The 22050-nt window shown below is 61.4% G+C and overlaps 1 protein-coding gene across 1 annotated transcript in view; it reads left to right on the top strand.

Annotated features, from left to right (window-relative positions):
- CACNA1I (calcium voltage-gated channel subunit alpha1 I) overlaps window positions 1-22050 on the top strand; it is a 103573-nt gene that overhangs the window by 78596 nt on the left and 2927 nt on the right. Inside the window, exons 17-36 of the mRNA XM_046646699.1 lie at window positions 36-136; window positions 842-965; window positions 1223-1291; window positions 1821-2005; window positions 2538-2664; window positions 3994-4119; window positions 6549-6638; window positions 8434-8626; window positions 8920-9071; window positions 10294-10403; window positions 11025-11158; window positions 12025-12095; window positions 15149-15227; window positions 15861-15982; window positions 16359-16697; window positions 16963-17109; window positions 17465-17587; window positions 19099-19264; window positions 20817-21013; window positions 21912-22044. Of these exons, the coding sequence (XP_046502655.1) occupies window positions 36-136; window positions 842-965; window positions 1223-1291; window positions 1821-2005; window positions 2538-2664; window positions 3994-4119; window positions 6549-6638; window positions 8434-8626; window positions 8920-9071; window positions 10294-10403; window positions 11025-11158; window positions 12025-12095; window positions 15149-15227; window positions 15861-15982; window positions 16359-16697; window positions 16963-17109; window positions 17465-17587; window positions 19099-19264; window positions 20817-21013; window positions 21912-22044 (2788 nt within the window). The remainder of the gene's footprint in view (window positions 1-35; window positions 137-841; window positions 966-1222; window positions 1292-1820; window positions 2006-2537; window positions 2665-3993; window positions 4120-6548; window positions 6639-8433; window positions 8627-8919; window positions 9072-10293; window positions 10404-11024; window positions 11159-12024; window positions 12096-15148; window positions 15228-15860; window positions 15983-16358; window positions 16698-16962; window positions 17110-17464; window positions 17588-19098; window positions 19265-20816; window positions 21014-21911; window positions 22045-22050) is intronic.

Below are 22050 nucleotides of genomic sequence, written 5' to 3'. Positions count from 1 at the left end.
GCTGACCCGCCTGCACCCCATCCTCCGCTTGCCAGACTCTGTGCTTCCGCGTCCGCAAGATGATCGACGTCTACAAACCTGACTGGTGCGAAGTCCGCGAGGCCTGGTCCGTCTACCTCTTCTCCCCCGAGAACAGGTGGGCGGGGCCAGGCTGGGGCAAGGTGGGAGCAGGGGCTTGACATGTCAGGGAGGGGGAGAGTTCCGCCAAGCCAGGCAAGGCCATTGGTGGAGGGACCCCCAAACCCCAGTGGGGAAGGGTCTGCAGGGGAGGGGAGTGTTCATGTGGGGGCTTTCCTGGGCATCTCCTCCAGCCCAGGCCATCCCTGTGCTGGGTGCCAAGTTGAACAAAGCCTCAAGTAACCTGGGTGCTCCTGTCGGGTGGGGTGCATCAGAAGCTTCCTGGGGGAGGAGGCCTTCGTGATGGGCTGTGGAAGCAGACTTGGGGAGGTGAAGAGATGGAGGCTGGCAGTTGAGGGAGCAGTCTGAGGGGAGGCCTGGGGGCAGAAGCTGAGGGCATCAGGCAACGTGTGGCAAGTGGCTGGAGGACAGGGCTCAGGTATTTGGGACAGTGTTTGGAAAGTTTTGAGTGCCAGGGCCAGCTGGGTGCCCTTCATCCTGTGGTGCCAGGAGCTGCTGCGGTGTGTGGTCAGGGGAGGCGGCCCCAGATGGGCACCCTGAGCAGGAGTGAAGTTACCACCTGTTGTGTGGCCAGAGGAGAAGAGCAGGGTCAGCTTCCTCTAGGCCATCCTGGTCCCCATGTGTCCTGGGCTCTCTGCCTTCCTCCTGGCCGGGGTGAGGGGCAAACCCACACTCATGTGGCCCCCTGCCCACCCCTGCCCAGGTTCCGGGTCCTGTGTCAGACCATCATCGCCCACAAGCTCTTTGACTATGTTGTCCTGGCCTTTATCTTCCTCAACTGCATCACCATCGCCCTGGAGCGGCCGCAGATCGAGGCCGGCAGCACCGTGAGTGGCTGCAGCCTTCAGGCGGGGCAAGGGACGAGGCAGAGAGGCAGGCCACCAGGGCCTGCTATGGGACAGTGTGCCAGAGCCAAGAGCTCAGCAAGGCCCAACACCATGGAAGGAGGTGTGGCAGGGAGCTTGCCTCTGGGGTGGGGAACGCCCCCTTGGACTGTGAAGTGGCCGCCTCTCCTGGATGGCTGACCAGGTGGCCTGGCAGTTCCGGGAGCCCCTGGGCCCATGGAATCTCCTGGCTCTTTCAGGAACGCATCTTCCTCACCGTGTCCAACTACATCTTCACAGCCATCTTCGTGGGCGAGATGACGCTGAAGGTAGCTCCCGGCTTCACCTGGGACCTCTTCCAGCGCCACCTGGGGGGGTGGGGTGTCTGGCCCTGGCCCGCCCCTCCCGCGGCTTGTCACTTACTTGCCCAGCAGCAACGTTCCACAGGAAGCCTCCCAGGCCCACCCCTGCTCGGTGCCATTCCTTGGGCTCCCGGGACACGGGGGGAACCACGTCCCTGCTCTCTAGGAGCTCACACCGGCCAGAAAGGCGAATGCGGGGAGAGGTTTACAGTGTAGCGGAGGTGCCTGCTGGAGGAGGGGCACAGGGAAGGGATTCCGTCCGGGACGCCTCCCAGAGCGCGTGGCTTTGAATGAGGTTTGCAAGATGTGCCGGGAGAACGCAACAGGACGGCCTGCGGGGCCCCGAGCCTGCCTCCCTTATCGCCGGCCCTCGGGGTGGGGGGATGCTAGGCACGAGTGACCTCGCCCGCCCGCTCGCTGAGGCCGGCCTGTCTTCACCCACGCTGCCCGCCCCTCCCGCGGAGTCCGGCTGACCCCGCCCATCGCCCCGCCCCAGGTGGTCTCGCTGGGCCTGTACTTCGGCGAGGAGGCGTACCTGCGCAGCAGCTGGAACGTGCTGGACGGCTTCCTCGTCTTCGTGTCCATCATCGACATCGTGGTGTCCGTGGCCTCGGCCGGGGGAGCCAAGATCCTGGGGGTCCTTCGGGTCTTGCGGCTCCTGCGCACCCTACGCCCCCTCCGGTGAGGACGCCTCCCCTGCAGACGGGGGAATCCTGCACCGTCCAGGGAAGCCCCCTGGGTCTAAGTGGGTCTCACTCCGGCTCCCGACCCACTCATTCCTTTGATAGCAGGTATCAGGCGCCAGCTGAGTGGGGCCAGGGAGTGGGCTGTGGCTGCTGCTCCTGGGGGAGGAGCCTGGAGCCTCTGTGTTTGTGTGTATGTGTGTGTGTGTGTGTGTGTGTGTGTGTGTGTGCTGGAAGGGTGGGGCTGAAGGTGGCCCCCAGGACTGCTGCCCACTTTCTGTGTGTGCCTGGGTGGCTCACTGCAGTGTCTGGGCTTCGGGCCCCAGACGAGGGTGTAGTGTGGACCCCAAGTGGTCTGGGTGAGGGCACAGTGCCTGCTGTGCCTATAGATCTGGGGCCTGGATGGTGCTCACCACCTGTTCTGCCAAAATCTGGGTTGCCTGGCCCCCTTCTCTGCATCACCTGCCCCTGTTCTCACACCCTGGGGGCCTGGCTATGGGCTCACTACGTCCCTGGTCCCTCCCTGCCAGTGTCATTAGCAGGGCACCTGGCTTGAAGCTGGTGGTGGAGACACTCATCTCGTCCCTGAAGCCCATCGGCAACATCGTCCTCATCTGCTGTGCCTTCTTCATCATCTTCGGCATCCTGGGGGTGCAGGTGAGGGGCTCCTGGGCTGGGCATGCAGTGGGGCGGGCCTGTGCTTGGAGAAGAGACTCTAAACTCCTGTCCAGTCTCTGGACCCTGTGCCAGCTGACCTGGGGGCTCAGGCGGCCCTGGTGGAACAGCCGTGGTCCCTGCCAGCAGTGAGCTCACAGTCCAGGGAGGGAGACAGATGCAGGCTCAAATGTCTGAGCGCCAGGCAGTCTGGGTAAATGGGATCACAGGGGCCCCAGCTCCACAGGAACACGGGGCTGGGCTGGGGGCAGGGGGTGAGCCCCCTGAAGGAGGTGACCTTCGCACTGGGCCTTGAAGGAGCTGACTTCCACAGGTCATGATGGGGGAAGGCGTTTCAGAGGAGGATGGGCACATGTGTAGAGATGGGACCAAGCAGCGCATGTCTGGGAAAAGAGCCTGAGAGCTGTGGCGGGTGTAGAGAGATGAGGTGGGCCAACTGGGGAAAGATCTGGAATGGCAGCTAAGGAGCTGAGACTCGGCTCCTCCAGGCTAGGGACCGTGGAGAGTCTGACCTGGGCAGGGCCTGGAGCTGACTTGGATTTTGGTTTGGAGCCCAGCTCAGGAATAGGATGGGGCCTCAGGGCTGGACAGCGAGGAGTGGGCACATCATAAACTGTGTGACGGGGGCAGGGGGGTGGCTAGAAGGACCTGGGCCCTCTGGGGGTCTGAGCTGCTGTTGAGTGCCTTCGTCTGTCTTGAGTGTCAGCCCCGCACTGAGGCCCCCGGGCTCCTTGCCTGGGCCTGTGTTTGGGGCTGTAGCTGGGAGGGGCCCTGGGCACAGGTGTCCTTTGGGGTTGCTGAGAGGTCCACGGAGGAGCCATCAGGGCAGGAGGGCCTTGATGTGGACCCCGTGAGGACAGTGGCCCTGCCCCGTCCAGGCAGTTGACATGAGGAGGGCTTGGGTTCCTGGAGAGCGTCCCTTTACTTCTCTCTCCCTTGGGGATATGCAGGCAACTTGTGCCCGTGGAGTGCCTGCCCACATCCCCAGTGCAGGTCTGGGCTCTGATCTCGGGGTCTGTGGAAGACCCAGGAGTCAGACAGACCGGGCTGTGAGCCTTGGCCCTGCCACTTCCTAACTCTCAGAGGATTTGGGAAGATGCCTCGCACCCCTGGGGCTGTTTCATCTGGGAGGTACAATGAGAGCAGCCCCACCTCGTGCTGGGGATGTGGTGAGATGCTGTGGTCCAGCGCTGGGCCCAGGCTGCGCACAGAGCAGGTGCCCCTGAGGGGCAGGTCCCTCTTCTGATTTGCACCCCGCCCACACCTCGGGAGCTTTGGTAGGACGATCCCCAGCCCCTCCCCTTCTCCCAGCTCTTCAAGGGCAAATTCTACCACTGTCTGGGCGTGGACACCCGCAACATCACCAACCGCTCGGACTGCGTGGCCGCCAACTACCGCTGGGTCCATCACAAGTACAACTTCGACAACCTGGGCCAGGTGAGTGCCTCCACCACCCTCACCTGACCCGTCCCCGTGTGGGGTGACAGCTCGTAGGTGCCGGCGGCCCTGGGATTACAGACCAGCCTCCAGTCCTGCCCTGCTGGGACTTTCCCAGCCTCAGTTTCCTCTTCTGCAGGATGGGAAGGGTAGCGTTGCCCTCACAGGTGGGTGAGACCCAGCAATCCTGAGCGCAGAGCGTCCAGTGGGCCCCTGGCGCTTAGCAGGCGCTTCAGTGGACAGTGGTTCCTGGCCCTGACCCCGACCCCGGGGCACTGACAGGAGTTTTAGAGTCAGCCAGACCTGATGTGAGTCCGGCTCTGCCACTCACAGGTAGTGTGGCCTCTCTGAGCCTCAGTTTCCTCGTCTGTCCCATGGGAATGTTACTGCCCACCAGGCAGGCCGTGGCAGAGATGAAAGTGGTCAGGCCTGGCGCGGGGTGGGTTTCCCATCTACTCCGCTCTGCACGCCAGTTGCAGGCAGGACCCTGCTTGTTCCTGCCTCTCCCCTGATCCTCTCTCCTGGGGACCTGCCAGGTTTGACCCATCTGGGCAGTGCCCCAGATGCCCCCCAGCTGGCTGCCTCCAAAGAGCCTTGCCCCCCTCCTCAGAACTGCTCCTGTTTCTTGAGGGCTCACCCAGATGGCTCAGTACGACTAGAGAGGAAGCGCCTTCCCCGGGTCACACGGGAGGGAGCAGATCTAGGCCCGTGTGGCCCAGGGCCCGGCCCTGCCCCCTCTGCGGGGGACCCTCCAGCTGGATCCCACCCCACGTGACTAGAGATCCCGCTCCCCATACCCCTGGGAGAGGAGCTATGGGGTCGTAGAGGGGCAGCGAGTGGCCAGGAAAAGGGGGTCAGGAACTAGGACACAGCCGCTCCCCCGTCCCCTCCAGGTTCTCCAGAAGCAGTGGCTTTTCATCTTGTTAACAGCTCAATGGTTGGTAAAGCAGACCTTTAAAAAAGCCGTTCCAGGAAGCTGAGCGAAAGCCAGTGGAGGCCTTGTAGGAGCTTACTCTTGACCCCTGACCTCAGTGCCAGGCCCAGACCCTGGCCCTGTCCCCCATGGAGCGTCCCCAGCTGTCTCCCATTCTGGGCACGCTTGCTGCCAGGCTGATGCCCCGGACCCGTAAGCAGGGTCTTCTCAGCAGGCAGCAATGTGAGGGGTTACAGCACAGCCCAGGGCCTTTATTCCTTCCTGGCCCACTTACCAGCTGTGCACCCTCAGGGAAGTTCTAGTCCCCCTCTGTGCTTCAGTGTGCTCATCTGTCCGTGGGGACCTGACAGCAGGTCTGTGATTCCCAGTCCTGGGCTCTCTGTTCTTCAGGGCTCTATGATCTGAGGGCTCACAGGGACACTGCCCCATGGCATGTGAGGGTCTCATGTGCTGGCCTGGCAGGGAGGGCTCCCTCTGTGTCCTCTGCCCTGCCCAGCTCCTGGGCCTGAGCCCTTTCTGGGCAGCCCTCAGCACCATTCCTGTGCTGGCTGGATAGGAAGGAGAGGCCAGTGAGGGCGGGAGAGCCATCTCAGAGCCCCACTGCCTGGTCCAGGGCCCTGGGTTACGAGTGAAGAGGTGTGGGGGAGCACACAGGATGGGGCGGGGCTTCTGGCTTAGGGCCTGTGAGCTCCAGTCAGCCTCTGGTGGTCTTGGACCCTTTGTGAACCCACTAATTACCAGCACGCTCGGGCACTGCAAGGATGGCACAGGTTCAGTCCACCTTAGAAATGTTATTGAGCACCTGCTGTGTGCGAGGCTCTGTGCTTGGTGCTCTAGGACCAGCGTGTAGCCCCACTGAAGGGACACGGGGCTGCTTTGGCAGTCTGTGTAGGAACCTTGGCTGGCTGTCTCCTGGGGGTCACCTCCATTTCAAAATCTCACATTGGTGAGGGGAATTATTGCCCTTTCCAGACAAGGAAGCTGGAGCCCAGAGGCACTGAGGCGCTTGCCCCAAGTCACACAGCCAGCAAGTGGCAGAGCTTGGGCTGTGACCCAGGGCTCCTGACGTCTCTCACGAGCTCCTGTTTTCAGGTGCTGGAAACAAGCTTGGGGTGACAGTGGCAGGGCCCCTTATGTTTGTCAGGAACCTTCCAGTTTAAAGTCTCAGCCGACCCTCCCAGCAAACCTGGCAGGCAGGCCCTTAAGTATTGGCTCCATTCTGTGGGTGAGAGGACAAGAGTTCATGAATTTTCTTGCCCAGTTAATTTCAGAGCTGAGACTGGAGCCCAGGACTCCTGGTCCAGTGCTCATTCTCCTGCAGCAATGCCTACAGGATATATGGCAGGTTTGTCGGTTGAGGGCACAGCTCTGCCTTCAATTTGGAGTGGGCCTCTTTGTCCTTTTGCCTCCCAGAGACGGAGAAATGGAGAGCTGAGGAGGGAGCAGATGCAGCCTGAGCTGTACCCCTGTACCCTCCCCTTCCTGTGTCTTCCAGGCCCTGATGTCCCTCTTTGTCCTGGCCTCAAAAGACGGCTGGGTGAATATCATGTACAACGGACTGGACGCTGTCGCTGTGGACCAGCAGGTGAGTGTGGCTGGGGCCTGGTCAGGCCCAGGCAGCGGGGGAGCAACACTGTGTCTTTGGGGCCCAGTGGTCTGCAACTGGTGTCAGCAAGACCCACAGCCCACCCCTCACCCTCCTGGCCTGAATCCTCCACCATCAGGGCGGCTCCTTGAGTAGCGTGAGTCATTGTTCCATTTGCTTCACCGAATCCCCTGCTCTGCAGGGAGAACACCCGAGCTGGCTCCCGCCTGGAGGGGTGCAGAACCTTGTGGGGGGAGAACCTCATGGAGGAGGAGAGGGGCTGAACCAGCTGGCAGGGGGACAGCAGGTGCATGCCTGAGGCATGAGAGTGACGTGCTCAGGGAGTCATGAGTCGAGGGCTGGGAGTAGAAAGTAAAAGGAGAGTGGCAGGAGGTGAGTGGAGAAGGTGAAGCAGGGCTGGAAGGTCAGGAGGACCTCGGTGTCCCATGGCAAGGCTGGAGTTTATCTGAGGGCAGTGGGAGCCAGTGAAGGCCTTATAGCAAGAGAGTGTCACCATTGAGTTTGCTTGTGGGAGCTTCCTGTGGGCTGTTGGATGAGGATGGATTTGGGGTGGGCCTGGGTGGAAGGGATCAGAAAGGAGGCTTGGCCTGAGAGGAGGCCTGAGCCCTCACTCCCAGGATCCCCCTGAGAGCAGGGGGCCCCTCTGGGGCAAGGCAGGGCCTTGAGTCAAGACACAGGGCTGACCAGGGTTGGCTGTGTCCAGGCTGAGGGCGTCCTTGGGAGAAGGAATAGAAGATACTCTAGGTCAGGACAGGGCGCACTCAGTAATGGAGTCAGGGCTGTGGGCAACCCCGAGGCCTGTAAGTGACCTCTGGCTCTTAGCCTCATGGGCCCCATATGACTCTAGAGCTGGAGGTGGGGGATGGGGACGTGGGAGGAATGAGAACACTTAGAGGCATCTTCTACCACTTCTTCGTCTGTTCACCCCTCCTTCCCACCCCCCTCCCCCCCCACACACATGCACGCACACACACAGACTCCACAAAGCTGGCTGTTTTGTTTCCTGCCTTGCTTCTGGATGGCTGAACAAGTGGATGGATGGATAGATGGATAGGTGGGTGGATGGAGGGGTGGATAGGTGGATGGGTGGATGGGTGGATGGATGGGTGTATGGGCGTGAGGATGGGTGGGTGGATGGATGAATAAGTGGGTGGATGGATGGATGGATGGATGGATGGATGGATGGGTGGGTGGATGGATGAATAAGTGGGTGGATGGGTGGATGGATGAATGGATGAATAAGTGGATGGATTGATGAATAAGTAGATGGATGGATGGGTGGATGGATGAATAAGTGGGTGCATGGGTGGAGGGAGGGAGGGATGGATGGATAGATGGATGAATAAGTGGGTGGATGGATGGATGGGTGGATAGATGGATGAATAAGTGGATGGATGGATGGATGGATAAATAGATGGATGAATAAGTGGGTGGATGCATAGATGGACGGATGGATGGATGAATAGATGGATGAATAAGTGGGTGGATGGCTGGATGGGTGGACTGGTGGGTGAGAAGAAGAAGACAGGTGGATATGTCCAGGAGGCAGCAACTAGAGCAGGGAAGGGGAGGGGTTCTCTGCTGAGCACCTTACATGTGCCAGGCCAGGGTGGGCACTTCCTACTGCTACTTCCTTCAAGCCTTGCAGCCACCTAGAAGGCAGGCTCTGTCAGTACCTCCACTGCACTGGAGCTCAGCGCGGTGGGGTGCCCACACACGGGGGGCCCTGCAGCGCGCAGTCAGCGTGCCTCAGCCCCCATCTGGCTCCCTGCAGCCTGTGCCCAACCACAACCCCTGGATGCTGCTCTACTTCATCTCCTTCCTGCTCATCGTCAGCTTCTTTGTGCTCAACATGTTTGTGGGCGTCGTGGTGGAGAACTTCCACAAGTGCCGCCAGCACCAGGAGGCCGAGGAGGCGCGGCGGCGCGAGGAGAAGCGGCTGCGGCGCCTGGAGAAGAAGCGCCGGAGTGAGTGGGTGACTGTGGAGGGGGCTGCCCCGGCCCTTGGCCCAGAGCCCCTGCCATGTGCACATTGGGGTAGATGGAGGATCAGTGTCTTCCCTCTTTGCCACCCTCCCCCACGTCGTGCCCCTTTCCCTGTGGCTGCCTGTCTGGGTGGAGGAGACCTGGTTTGGATTCCCAGGGCCTGGGGTGGACCGACATCTCTCTCCCTCCCCTCTGCCTCTCCCTTCTTGTGTTCTGTTCCCCTCCTCGGTCCCACCCCGCTGTGGTCTGTGCCACTCCCCCTACACTCCTTGTAGAGGCCCAGCGGCTGCCCTACTATGCCACTTACTGTCCCACTCGGCTGCTCATCCACTCCATGTGCACCAGCCACTACCTGGACATCTTCATCACTTTCATCATTTGCCTCAACGTGGTCACCATGTCTCTGGAGCACTACAACCAGCCCACGGTGAGCCTGGCCCTGGCCCCAGCCTCAGCCTGAGGCCACTTGGTAGGGTTGGGGCCCCAGCGGGACCCCACCCCAGGAACAGGGTGGGCCAGGATCCGAGCAGCCCCCCATGCAGGGCCTTGTGCCCAGGAAACTCAGGGTCTGGTAGGACAGATGAGTGGGAGGGAAAGGTCACTCGTTCCTGGTGCGTGGGCCTGGCCTTGAACATGGGTGACGGGGCTGTGGTGTGTTCAGTATGACGCTTTACAAGGTGTGCTACAGATATTGACTCTCTGATCCTCACAGCAGCCCTAAGGTGGGGAGGGGGAGCTTCTCCAGATTTTGTAGATGAAGAAACTGAGGCTCAGAGAGGTAGAATGTGCTGGCCAAATTACATAGCCAGTGAGTGGCGGAGGCAGGACTGGGACTTCGATTTGCATTCAACGTCTGCCACGTGGGCTCCAGTGGCACCTGGGCACATGGAGCCTGGGGGACGGCGCCCCAGGCGGCAGGACCATTGGGCGCAAACACTGGGTCAGGAGAGGGTGGCACTTCCTGGCTAGTTGCAGGCCGTGCGTGTGAGGGGCATGTAGGGGCACGGAGGGGCAAGTTCATTCTCAAAGCCTCTGCTTACTAGGTGAGGAGTTTCGTACTTTAAATGATAGGAGGGGAATATTATGGGTGCAGGGGAGAGGAAGGCAACCGTTGGCAGTATAGAAAAGTAGTTGTAGATCTTCCAGATTAAACGTGCAGAAATGGAATAACAGTAGCTCACATTTACCAAGTGTTTATTCTGTGTCCGGCCCTGGACTGTTAGCCCATTTAATTTTCACAGCAACCTTCTGAGGTAGGGACTGTTATCATCTCCAGTTTACAAATTGGAAAACCGAGTCCCAGAGAAGTCAAATGACTTGCCCAAGGTCACACAGTGAAGAAAGAGTAAGTGCTGAGCCAGGATTCAAATCTAAGCAGTCTGGTTCTTGACCACTACCATTAACCACTCCCCCAGACTGCCTCCAAAAAGGGGCACCTGGACCAAACCAGCAGAAAGAAGGAAGAGGAAACAGCAATGTAAAATAAATAGGGCACATTAAGTAAGACGGAAGGAATAAAAGCAGATACAAAAATATTGCGCTAAATGTGAATGAACTAAATTCTCTCCTTAAAAGGTAGAGACTTTCTGACTGCAGGAAGGTGGGAAGCAGGTCATGGGCCCAAATCATGTTTCTCTTTGCCCCCCTAGTCCCTGGAGACAGCCCTCAAGTACTGCAACTACATGTTCACCACCGTCTTTGTGCTGGAGGCTGTGCTGAAGCTGGTGGCGTTTGGTCTGAGGCGCTTCTTCAAGGACCGGTGAGGGGCTGGGCCAGGCTGGGGCAGCATGGCATAGCTGCAGGATGGGAAGGCAGCCCTGACCCCAGGGAAGCCTGGAACAGCCAGAGCAGGGGAACCTGATGGCCAGGGGCCCCCAGGGGCTGCCTACAGCCCTGAACAGGGAGGGATTATGGTCCCATCTGATGGGTGCAGGACTTTCTCCCAGGTCTCCTCAGCTCATTGCTCATGCATCCTCCATACCCCACGGGCAGAGCAGGGCACACCTCATGCTAGTCCTTTTCAGAGGGAACAAGTGAGGCTCAGAGAGGCTGATGGACTAGCCCAAGGCCACACAGAGGGAGCAGCTGGCTCCAAATTCAGACCTAGAAGTCAGAGCCCATTCTTCCTCCTCTGCAGGAGGCCAGAGCTATTTATTTAGCCTGGTCAACCCCTTGCTTGAGGGATAAGAGGCTGTTGTTGGGGGGAAGAGAGGGAGCCTGACCCAGTGGGGTCTGGAGGGGCTAGTAGGGAGGGTGGCCTCACATCCCTGTGGGCCACATCAGGACGGTGGAGAGCTGGGAACCTCCCCTAGCCGAGGGGTGTCTAAACCAGAGGGCCCCTCACCCCCTTCCCACTCTCGCCCTCTGCCCGGCTGAGCAGGTGGAACCAGCTGGACCTAGCCATCGTGCTGCTGTCCGTGATGGGCATCACGCTGGAGGAGATCGAGATCAATGCGGCCCTGCCCATCAACCCCACCATCATCCGCATCATGCGTGTGCTGCGCATTGCCCGCGGTGAGGGCTGGGACAGGCGGGGGCAGGATAGGACTCCTTGTCGCGGGAGAGCACAGGAGTGGGGTGAGGACATGCAGGGGGCGCGCTGCTTGGGCACACGGGGTGCCCTGCTGAGCAGGGAGAACAGGAGCCAGGAGGAGCACACACCCGGCACATGCTCACCTCCTGTGTGTGCGCTCACGTGCCCCCCGTCCACCGACAGCTCTGTGCCGCACCCCTGCCTCCTTATAACACCGTGCCCCGTGTGGTCCTGCCTGATTGGGATGAAAGGAACCCAGCGCGGCTGGGGAGACACTGGTGTTTCTCCAACACTGGCTGGGACACACGTCCTCAACGCTTCTTAAAAGCCCCTTTCTTCTCCCAGACGCCTCCCTCTCACCCCAGGCTGTCCCCACACTTCTTTCAAAACCTCCTGCCTCAGCGTCTCTTCCTCTTCACCCTGCACACGGCCTGCTTCCAGATCCCCAGGTGGGGATGTGGGGAGACCCAGCAGTGACGCCAGAGCCCTCTTTAGCCAGAGGGCGAGGGAGAGACGTGGACACTCCCGTGTCGGTCATTTTTGCCTCCTCGCGGTGAATTACACACTTACACACTTTATATCCCTCTGGCCCGCTGTGCGTGTCCTCCTTCTCTTGGACCGTTTTACACCGACATCCACACCTGTACACGCATGTTTCTGTGTGCATCCTCATTCACCCTGTAGCTGCACCCACGTTCTTGTAGTGGTGGCATCACAGAGCCGCCCCCTTGGCTTACATGCTCCTCCACCTTCTCACTCTCCTTCCCCATTTAACATGTGCTCACACGTGCACACGCCTGTCCCCGCTGGCCTGGGCTGAGCGGGCTGGGCCGGGTCTCGCCCACAGTGCTGAAGCTGTTGAAGATGGCTACAGGAATGCGGGCTCTGCTGGACACGGTGGTGCAAGCTCTGCCCCAGGTGAGAGCCGCTCCTTCCAGCAGCCCCGCCTGGCTGTCATTGGTGTCACACTGGGCCCTGGGGGCCTCAGTCCCCGACTTCCCTTCTCCCCAGACCTGCCCAGAGCCTGGGCAGAATGTCGTCTCCAGAGAAGCAGCTTGAGCAGGGGCTGTGAGCGGTAGAGAGGGTCCCCTCTGCCCCCTCCTTCCTGACTCCACCACGTGCTTGCCAGCCTGCTCTGTAGCTGGCCTGGAACTGGGCTCCGAGGACACACATTCTGCTTTCAGACAGGCTGATGGGGAAGACAGATGCTTCAAGGCAGCAGGGGGAGGGGCCTCCAACATGCTGGAGGAGGGCCTGACCCTCCCTGGGGAAATCAGGGAAGGTATCAAGGACTTTGAGCTTGACCTTGTAGGGTGGCTTGGCAGAGGAGATGGTGATGTGGACAGAGAGGTTCAGATATGACATTCTAGGAGGGGACGGCATGAGACCCTGACCTGGGTGCACCCCTGAGAAGTCAGGAAGCCCCCTCACATCCCGTGGGCCAGAGGAAGGGAGATAGAGTCCTGGCCACAGCGGGCCCATCTTTCTTCCTCCTGGGAATTCCGCCATCCCAGTCTCGCCCGCCCCCGCTGTCCTGACTGCTTAAGGCTCCCTTTTCCCTCCCCTCTGGGGGGCCTCTGCTGTGAGGTGAGCGTCAGGCACATTCATTGATTCATTATGACTCATCTAGTCTTAAGGAACTTTAGGCATCTTAAAATAAAAAGCACAGATACAGCACGCTGCAAATGAGGATACAAGATGAACAGTCCAGGGAGGTGAAAGCAAAGTTGATTCTCTCAGGGATCTGGGCTAAGGGTGTTAGTGAGTTCCGTTCTTGAGTTTGGTGTGAGTTTCCCAGCAGCCTAAATGCAAAGGGAAAGCGACATGGCTCTCGCCAGGTCTGGGTGGGAAGCGAGGGCATTCACTCAGGGTGATGTGGCTTTCCTAACACTAAATCCCTTCAGAGGAATTTGTCACGTGGGAGACGGGGTGAGCGCTGGTCTGGGGGGTGTGCAGACAGGAAGTGAGTTGGTGTTTAGACTCAAGCCCCTGGGCGTGTGGCTTAACTTCTCATGCCTCAGTTTCCTTGCTGTGAAGTGGGGGATGCTAACAGTGCTTATCACAAAGGCTGTTGTGAGGTTTAGAACAGTTCCAGCTTATAAAGTACTGAACAGGACTTAGGTGAGAGAAGTCTGCTAAGGATGGGGATGGGGGTGGCGAGCATGTGCCCCCAGCCTCCCTGGCCTCCTTGCCCCCTCCCCCTCCTCCCTACCCCTCACTCTGACTCCTTGGCAACCTTGAGCTGGCACAGGAGACATGGTGATGCTCAGGACGACCCAGTCTCAAGCAGGAGACATATGGTAGTAATTACAATGACGTCAGCCCTTTAAGAGAAGCATGTGCCAAGTACGACGCGGAGTGGGGACACTTAGCCCTCAAAACTCTATGAGCCCACCTTGCACGTTTCCTCAGTTCTATGTAAAGCGCTATGAAAATGAAACTTCAGTGCCTTCCCTCCAGGCTCTGCCTGGAGCAGAGGGAGCAGGCATCAGGGAAGGCTTCTCAGAGGAGGTGACCCAAGACCTGGGCTTTGATGGGTGGGGAGGAGGCATTTACCAGGCAAAGACAGAGAGAGGGTCTTCCCTCCAGAAGGAACAGAATATGCAAATGGGCTCTGTGTCCTGCATGGCTGGAGTCTGGGGTTGGAAGATCAGGCTGGGAGCGGGGCCACAGGGCTGGGTCAGGCAGGCCTTCGAGGCCAGGACAGCACCCTTGGGCTTTGTTCTGGGGGCAGTAGGTGCCACGGGAGGTTCTGGACAAGGGGGGCCTCAAGCAGAGCTGCCTTTGAGAAGGGGGCTCCGGGGACCTCGAGGAGAAGGGATTGGAGGCAAGGAGGCAGGCAGAGGCTGCAGGCTCTGGGAGACGCTGAGGGTGGAGTGGGTACCGACGGGAAAGGCCGATCCCTCTCAGCCATCGGCTCGCGGCTGCTCAGTAAGCGCTCGTTTCATTAAGGAACACAGTGTCGTTTAATTAGACACCATCAGGGTGGCTGTGGACCCGCTCGGAAGGAAGCCCTCCTCCGGAGCAGAGAAACGCGGGCAGCCTGTGCTCCAGGCGGTTTGCTTTGCAGCAGCCGGTGGGAACGTCCCCTGATCCCATCCTGCTTGTCTGCTGGGGGTTCGAGGAGAGACTGCATTTCTAGGGCGAGAGTGTGTTTGAGCCGTATCTTGTGCGTGATGCGAGTTCAAGGCGTTCCCAGTGAGTGGGGAGACATGAAATAGGTTTGGAATCTGGGACGCCTTTCTCCCACGGGAGCTGTGGGACGGGGGTGGCTGGGTTTGCAGGAACCTTCTGGGGCCCACAGTTCTGCATGATTCCTGTATTCACTCCTCTCCATGCCCAGTCCCCGTGCTGGCCCAGAGAAGCAGATCTGACTTAATCTAGCCATGTCCCTGCTCTCAAGGACTTCCAAGACCACAAAGATAGTGACAGGGACACACAGGTTACACTCACACTGTCAGACTGCATTCCAGTCTGCCTGGAGGAATCCAGGCAGGCTTCGTGGAGGGGGTGGCATTATTGCTGAGACTGACTTCCCTCCCTCTCCCCATTCATCCGTGGATGGTACTAACCCCACACAGGTGTATGGCATACCACTGTGTGCATGGCCCCTGGGGAGGGCCTGCTGGATTAGAATCCCAGTCCTACCACTTATGAGCTGTGTGGCCCTGGGCAAGTTACTTCCTCTCTCAGTAGGCCTCTTCATCTGGAGAGTAGGGGTAAAAGACAGTTCGTGGATCACGTGTAAGTGAGTGAGCTAGTGAATGCAGAGTGCCTGGCACCGCGCTGCTCCCCGGGGGTCTTCAAAGTGCTTTATGCTTATCTTGTGCCCTGTGCCGGACCCAGCGGGCCCGCCAGGAGGCCACGCAGGAGGTGGCTGACACGGACACAGAGCTGGGGGGAGGTTGCAGCCCGCAGGCCCCCACGCCCCGTCCCCAGGCCCCGCCCAGCCCTGCCCGCTGTCCCCACAGGTGGGCAACCTGGGCCTCCTCTTCATGCTGCTCTTCTTCATCTATGCCGCGCTGGGCGTGGAGCTCTTCGGGAAGCTGGGTGAGTGGCTCCCGAAGCAGGTGGCGTGGGGGTGGGGCGGAAGGGGTCTGGGCGAGGCCTCAGCAGGGTGGGGAGGCCTGAGACCCAGCAGACTGTCCCGTCAGGGTCTCTGTACTGGGGAGACACCCCACAGCAGGCGACCCTCAGCCATCTGCACCTCCTCCTGGGATGGGAGCAGTATTGGAGAGATGCTCGCCTGGGTCCACATGCGTACCCTAAGCATGTGGGGTGGCCCCCCAACTTGGAACACCCCAGCTGTCCGACCTCCCAGGGACACCCTTTGGCACCATGTGCCAGTGCCCGTCCTGAGCCACTGCTGCCCCAGCGAGCACAGCGGCCAGGGCTCAGGCCAAGGACAGCCCAGCCCAGCCTTGCCCAGAAAGCGGGGCTCCCTTGCGGCCGGCCCTCACCCCCTACCCTCTCTCTCAGGCACTGATACTGGGTGACACCTGAGTCTGAGCCCCAGCTTGTGTGCCACCTCCCTGAGCCTCAGTTTCTCCCTCTGTGGGCTGGGCACAGTTCCCACACCTCTGAGGGTTGTAGTGGGGATTCCGAGATGAGGCCAGGGCACAGCGCAGGGCGGCCGTGCAGGAGGCTCTGCCGTGGGCTGGGCCGACCTCCTCTCTCTCTCAGTCTGCAATGACGAGAACCCATGCGAGGGCATGAGCCGGCACGCCACCTTCGAGAACTTCGGCATGGCCTTCCTCACACTCTTCCAGGTCTCCACCGGCGACAACTGGAACGGGATCATGAAGGTACCCCGCCCGGGCGGACTGGGGAGGGGAGGTCAGGCTGGATCCTGGCAGTCAGGGCTCCCGGGCCGTCTGTCCGCCGGCGCTCCATGGCCCACTGGATGAGGGTGCAGGGTGCAGAGAAGCAGAGGGCCCTGCCGGGACCCTCCAGCACAGAGAGGGGGAGGGGAGGCCAGACCCGCTTCTCTGTTCGCCCCTAAATGCTGCTCTGGGATCAGTGCTCCCATTGCAGGGGACACAACTCCGCCCAGGGCCAGGGCTCCTCCTGGGGCCCCGCGGAGGCAGAGCCCTGCCTGGGCTGGGCTGGGAGGGCTCACGGAGGACAGCGGGGAGGCCGGGCTTGGAGACCCTGGGGGCCTCACCCCCCGCCCCGGTGCAGGACACGCTGCGGGACTGCACGCAGGACGAGCGCGGCTGCCTGAGCAGCCTGCAGTTCGTGTCGCCGCTGTACTTCGTCAGCTTCGTGCTCACGGCCCAGTTCGTGCTCATCAACGTGGTGGTGGCCGTGCTCATGAAGCACCTGGATGACAGCAACAAGGAGGCCCAGGAGGATGCCGAGATGGATGCCGAGCTGGAGCTGGAGATGGCCCACAGCCTGGGGCCCAGCCCGCGGCCGGCCACCAGCTCCCCGGGGGCACCGGGCCGGGGGCCCGCAGGGGTGGCCGGCGGGGCCGAGGCCGAGGGGCACCGGTGCCCGCGCTGCTACTCGCCAGCCCAGGTGCGCGGGGCCGAGGGGGCCGAGGGGCGCCGGGGGCCGCAGGCTGGCAGAGCAGCTGGGTGGGGGCCGTGGGCAGAGACCTCTGTCATTTGGGCCCCCAACCCTGCTCAGCGCCGTTGAAGGGGTGACCCCTTCAAGGGGGGAGTCGGGCCCGGGCCAGGGGGGGGGGGGGCGGGGGGGGGGGGGGCACTGTGCCCTGCCCACCCCGCTGGCCGCGACCTGGCCCATAATCCCGCCTGTCCCCACCCCGTCCCCGTCCGCCTAGGAGAACCTGTGGCTGGACAGCGTCTCTTTAATCATCAAGGACTCCTTGGAGGGGGAGCTGACCATCATCGACAACCTGTCTGGCTCCATCTTCCATCACTACGCCTCGCCGCCTGGCTGCGACAAGTGTCACCATGACAAGCAGGAGGTAACTATGGTCCCAGGGCACTGGCACTTGGTGGTGGGGGCGGCTAGCCAAGGAAAGAGCCCAGCGGCAGGCAGAGACCTGACTGGGCCGGCTAGGCCCACACCGGCCAGCCTGGATGGCGACTGGTCTGGGGGCGAGCAACCGGCTTTGGGGTCCACAGCCCACGACAGCTTGCCTGCCCTCTGGCCCAGCCGGGGCCGGGGCCTCGGCTGGCTGTGACACTGCTGTGTCGTCTCCCGCCCCTGCCCAGCTCGCTGGATCCCTGGGCCTCTGCAGCCAGCACCCTGCATCTTTCTGGAACAGCTGGCCTGCCCCAGCCCAGCCCTGGGGCCTGAGGCTCCACCTCTCCCTGCAGGTGCAGCTGGCCGAGACGGAGGCCTTCTCCCTGAACTCGGACAGGTCCTCGTCCATCCTGCTAGGTGATGACCTGAGTCTCGAGGACCCCACAGCCTGCCCGCCTGGCATCAAAGACAACAAGGTGAGTGGCCCCAGGGGGCTCCTGGGCCAGTGGGTCTGTGCAGGCTGCCCCCGCCCGCCCAGCCAGGACACTGCTTCTTCCCAGCATACCACTGAAGTGCACCCGCTGTGTGCTGGTCCCTCATCTCTTGTTGGTCAGATGAGGGCACTGGGGCTCAGAGACGTGGCATGATTTACCTGAAGTCACACAGCAGCGAGCCCAGCCAGGGCCCCCGTCATGGCATCCAGTGGCCTTGGCCACTCCTTGTTGCTTTGGATATTGTTTATCCATTTGATGGAGATTGACTCTGGCAGGCCAACCTCATGGGGGCTGTGAGGTTGAAGAGAATGGGGGAGGGGGGGCGTCGCATCGGGCACAAGCACCTACTGTGTGCCACACACTTTACCTGCACGCAGTCTGTCTGTCCCCCAGCTCTCGGCAGTAGGGTGCTTCACCCCCGTCTCACACTTGAGTACGTGGGGCTCCGAGAAATGAGGCGGCTTGTGCCCTTCGCACAGCTGGGAGTGGCAGAGCTGGGCAGCCTGCCCTGGGGCTGGTTCCCACCCTCTTCCCCCGAGGTGGCCAGTCTGAGAGGCCTGGAGGACTGCAAGGGCCACTGTGCGGGTCCTGCAGGCTCTGCTGCCAGCTTGTGACCTGAAGGCCAGGAGGCGGGAGGAGCCGGGAGGGGGAGGGGCAGGCCCTGGCCTCAGGTGGGGATTCAGTGGCCCTGCTGTGTGAGAGCCTCTGGCCCCCCGACCCCCAGGGCAGCCTGGGTTTGGCACCACTGCCTCAGGGCCGTCCCCCATCAGCCAGGGAAGGCTGGGGACGGGGGGAGGGTCCTCTCTGACACTTCTCCCACCACGCCCCCTCCCCAGCCCCTTCCTGTCCCCTGCGCTGCTCTCCCACTCAGGGTGTCGGGGTGTCGGGGCGCATGGCTTCTGGGGCCTGGTTGGCCTCAGGCGAGCACAGTCTGGTTTTACTCAGGACTCTAGAGCCAGTCTCGGGGTCCCTCTGCCTTGGAGGGGGCACGAGGCAGCTCTGGAGGAGCTTGCTGGGGGCCTGGGAAGGGGGTTCCTCTCTCATTCATGGAGTGAAAACGGAGGCTTGGCAAAGGGAGGGGGCCCTCCCGAGGGCGCGCTCACAGGGAGGCCCCGCCACGGCGGCCATCTTCTCACGCCCTCACAGCCTGGATGTGGCCCCTGCACCGGGCCAGGGTCTGTACCAGGCACTTGGCTGAGAGACAAGAAGACCTTCCTCTGCCCTGAGGATCTCAGAGTCAAGAGAGGAGTGACTGGGAAACTGCCCCCTGCCTGGGACGTCAGGGAGGGCTTCCTGGAGGTGGGGCCCTTTCACATGGGTTTCGGAAGATGACGAGATTGTGGGCCAGGTGAATGAGGCGAGGAGAAGGCCATCCCAGGCCATGAGAGTGCCCGGGCGAGGGCTGTGGGGCAGGCACAGGAAAGCAGCTGTGGTGGGCTTGGCCATTGTCCCCCTCTCCACCTCCTACCCTGTCTACCTCCCTTTTCCTGCAGGGTGAGCCGGACCCGCCTGCACCCGTGCATGTGGGGGACCTGGGTGAATGCTTCTGCCCCCTGTCCAACACAGCCGTCTCATCGGGTCCAGAGAATTTTCTGTCTGAGATGGAAGCAATCCCGTTCAACCCCATCAGGTCCTGGCTGAAACATGAGAGCAGCCAAGGTGAGGGGTAGAGCCCTGCCAGCCCCCCGCAGCCCTGATCTCGGGCGTCTGCTTCAGAGGGAGCTGGTTGAGTTTTCTCCTTAGTATTTTTGCTCACACTATTATATTGAGTCCAGAAAGAACCAGATGGATAACTGACAATGAAAGATAGGAATCTCTGGCCTGATATAACAAGGATAAAAAATCAAGAGCCAAATAACACAGAGGGACGAGATTATACCAGAAACCTGGGCTAGTGGAAGATTCATGCTGAGCTTCCTAGGAGCTGTGGTGAAAATGGAAACAGGTTGGCACACATAGCTCTCATCAAGCAGAAGGAAAGCTGCCAAATTATTGAGATGTTTTTCTAGAGCTGAATTTGAGAGGTATTTATCCCACAGATCTTCACACACGGTGATGTTGAACAATAGAAATCTGTTGTCTTCAATAGCTCTTGTGTAAAATGTCTTGATGTTTATCCTTTGGTCCTATCCTTGGCATCCTGTGTTTGTGCTTTGGGCTCTTGGCTACACTATGGACACGAGGACAGAGGACTGAGTTGATCTGTTCATCACTCGGGCTCACCTTCATCTCCAGTCCTTTTGGCAGGCGACAGGAGTCTGGTTTCACAGCACTGGCTGGGGGACGGGGCAGAGAGATGAGCTCAGCAGAAGAGGGGCCCCCAAGATGCTGAGCCCACCTCCAGTAATCCTCTGGGGGGCCTCACATGGAGCACCTTCCAGCTGCTGGGGCTGAAGTAACTTTTCCAGGGACTTTCCCAAAGCCCACGGCCTTTGGACTGGCCATGATGGCTGAGGTGCCAAGACCCCAGACTTCCTGAACCAAAACGGCACAGGGCGTATGAGCCCTTCTGATGGAATGGAATCCCATCCCCTTTCGTTAACCATCCGCTTGCGTTTTCCTTAAATAAGAAGAAGAGGTAGGATAGGAACCCCCCCACCTGGGGACATTCAAGCTGTCCAGCCACTTTGTGCACATATTTACATATTCCTGAATTCCTTCATCCCATCTTTGCCGTGGCAGGCGCTGAGGGGCCCATGGGCAGAGGCTGCTGGCCACCGGTAGACCAGCCCAGCCCAGCCCTTGTGATCCCCTCCCCCTGTCCTTACCCCTCGCCACCCGCAGTGGAGCAGTCCAGACACTGCGTCTGCCTACAGGGCCCCAGGCCTGGCTGGACCCTGGGGGTGTCAGGACCGGGTGACCAAACACAGGGAGCGAGTGCCGTGTGCCGGGTACCAGGCTGCCTCTTGTTCTCGCCACGGTCTCTCCACCCCCGAGGCAGGCATCTGGGCCCCGTCCTTGAGCCTGGTCCGCTTAGCTCCAAAAGCTGTGGCTTTGCCAGTGCCCGCCCTCCCAGGAGCCACAGGGGCTGGCTCCGTCTCTTGCTTTCACAGTGGGGAGGCGGCTCGGAGATGGAGACCTGACCCGGTCTCACAGCCGCCTTGTTAGGTCGCCCCTCCCCCGCCGGCCCAGTGGGAGCTCACTCTCCAAGCCGCCCTCAGGGGCCTGCCAGCCCAGCTGCTCCCCAGCTCCCTCTGCTTCCTCCCAGCAGCGCCCCCGAGCCCCTTCTCCCTGGATGCCTCCAGCCCCCTCCTGCCTATGCCGGCCGAGTTCTTCCACCCTGCTGTGTCTGCCAGCCAGAAAGCGCAGGAGAAGGGCACTGGTGCCGGGAGCCTCCCCAAGATCGCGCTGCAGGGCTCCTGGGCATCTCTGCGGTCGCCGAGTGTCAACTGCACTCTCCTGCGGCAGGTAGGGCCCCTCCCTGGCTCTGAGAGCGCCCCTTCGGGGGACAGCTGAGTGGGGCCTTGGACTCCCGGGTGAAGGAGGATGGGCAGATCTGGGGGGTGGGAGCTCTTGGCCTGCAGGGCCACCTCTGGGCACACAGAAGGGCTGGGGCATGGAGCAGAAGGACTCTGCAGAGCCCCCAGTCCTGTCGTGGATGGGCGACCAGGGCTCAGGGAGAGGCCCGAGCTGCTCTGGGTTCTTCCAAGCATTGTTCCTTTAGTACCCGCAGGCCCCAGCCGCGTGCCAGGCTGGGTGCGAGGCGAGGCTCGGAGGTGACCGCGGGCAGCAGAATACGAAGTCCCTGCGGGGGCGTGGGGGTGGCGGCTCACAGTTCGGTGGGGGGCTCACACTTCAGTGGTGGGGAGCTCACAGCTCAGCGTTGCAGTGTGTGAGAAACGAGGAGCCACAATAAACGCATGGAGAGTGTAGTCTATGTGATAGCGATCCACACCGGGAAGGACATCCACAGGGAAGGGGCTGTGCGGGGACCAGCGGTGCGACGGGGCAGGTCGAGGGGCTGGGAAGGCCGGAGGGGTGGAGCAGGTGGGCGTCGGGAAGAGCTTTCCCTGGGGCAGGCAGAGCAGGTGGGGGGAGGGGGAGGGCCTACCGGGAGGGTGGCGGGAGCGAGGTCCCAGAGGGGCCCTGAGGCCGGGGTCTGAGTGCGTTTGAGTGCACGACCCTGCCGCCCCCTGAGGAGCGCGGGGCGGCGTGGGGCCGGGAGCCCAGAGGGAGGCCACTGCGGTGGTGCCCTGGGAGCCACCAGCAGCTGGGACGGGGGCGGGGGAGCGGCCGGGGGTCCCGGGGCGGGGGGCGGTGGGAGGGCGGAGCGCGCGCCGCGCCATCGCCTGTTGTCGCCCCGCAGGCCCCGGGCAGCGACGCGTCGCCGGAGGGCAGCCGCAGCAGCTCGGCGGGCAGCCTGCAGACCACGCTGGAGGACAGCCTGACGCTGAGCGACAGCCCGCGGCGCGGCCCGCGCGCGCCCGCCCCGGGCCCCCGCGCCG

The sequence above is a fragment of the Equus quagga genome, chromosome 19 (genome assembly GCF_021613505.1).
Source record: "Equus quagga isolate Etosha38 chromosome 19, UCLA_HA_Equagga_1.0, whole genome shotgun sequence".
Classification (NCBI taxonomy): domain Eukaryota; kingdom Metazoa; phylum Chordata; class Mammalia; order Perissodactyla; family Equidae; genus Equus; species Equus quagga.
The sequence above is the reverse complement of the archived record's forward strand: the minus strand, read 5'-3'. Positions and strand labels throughout refer to the sequence as shown.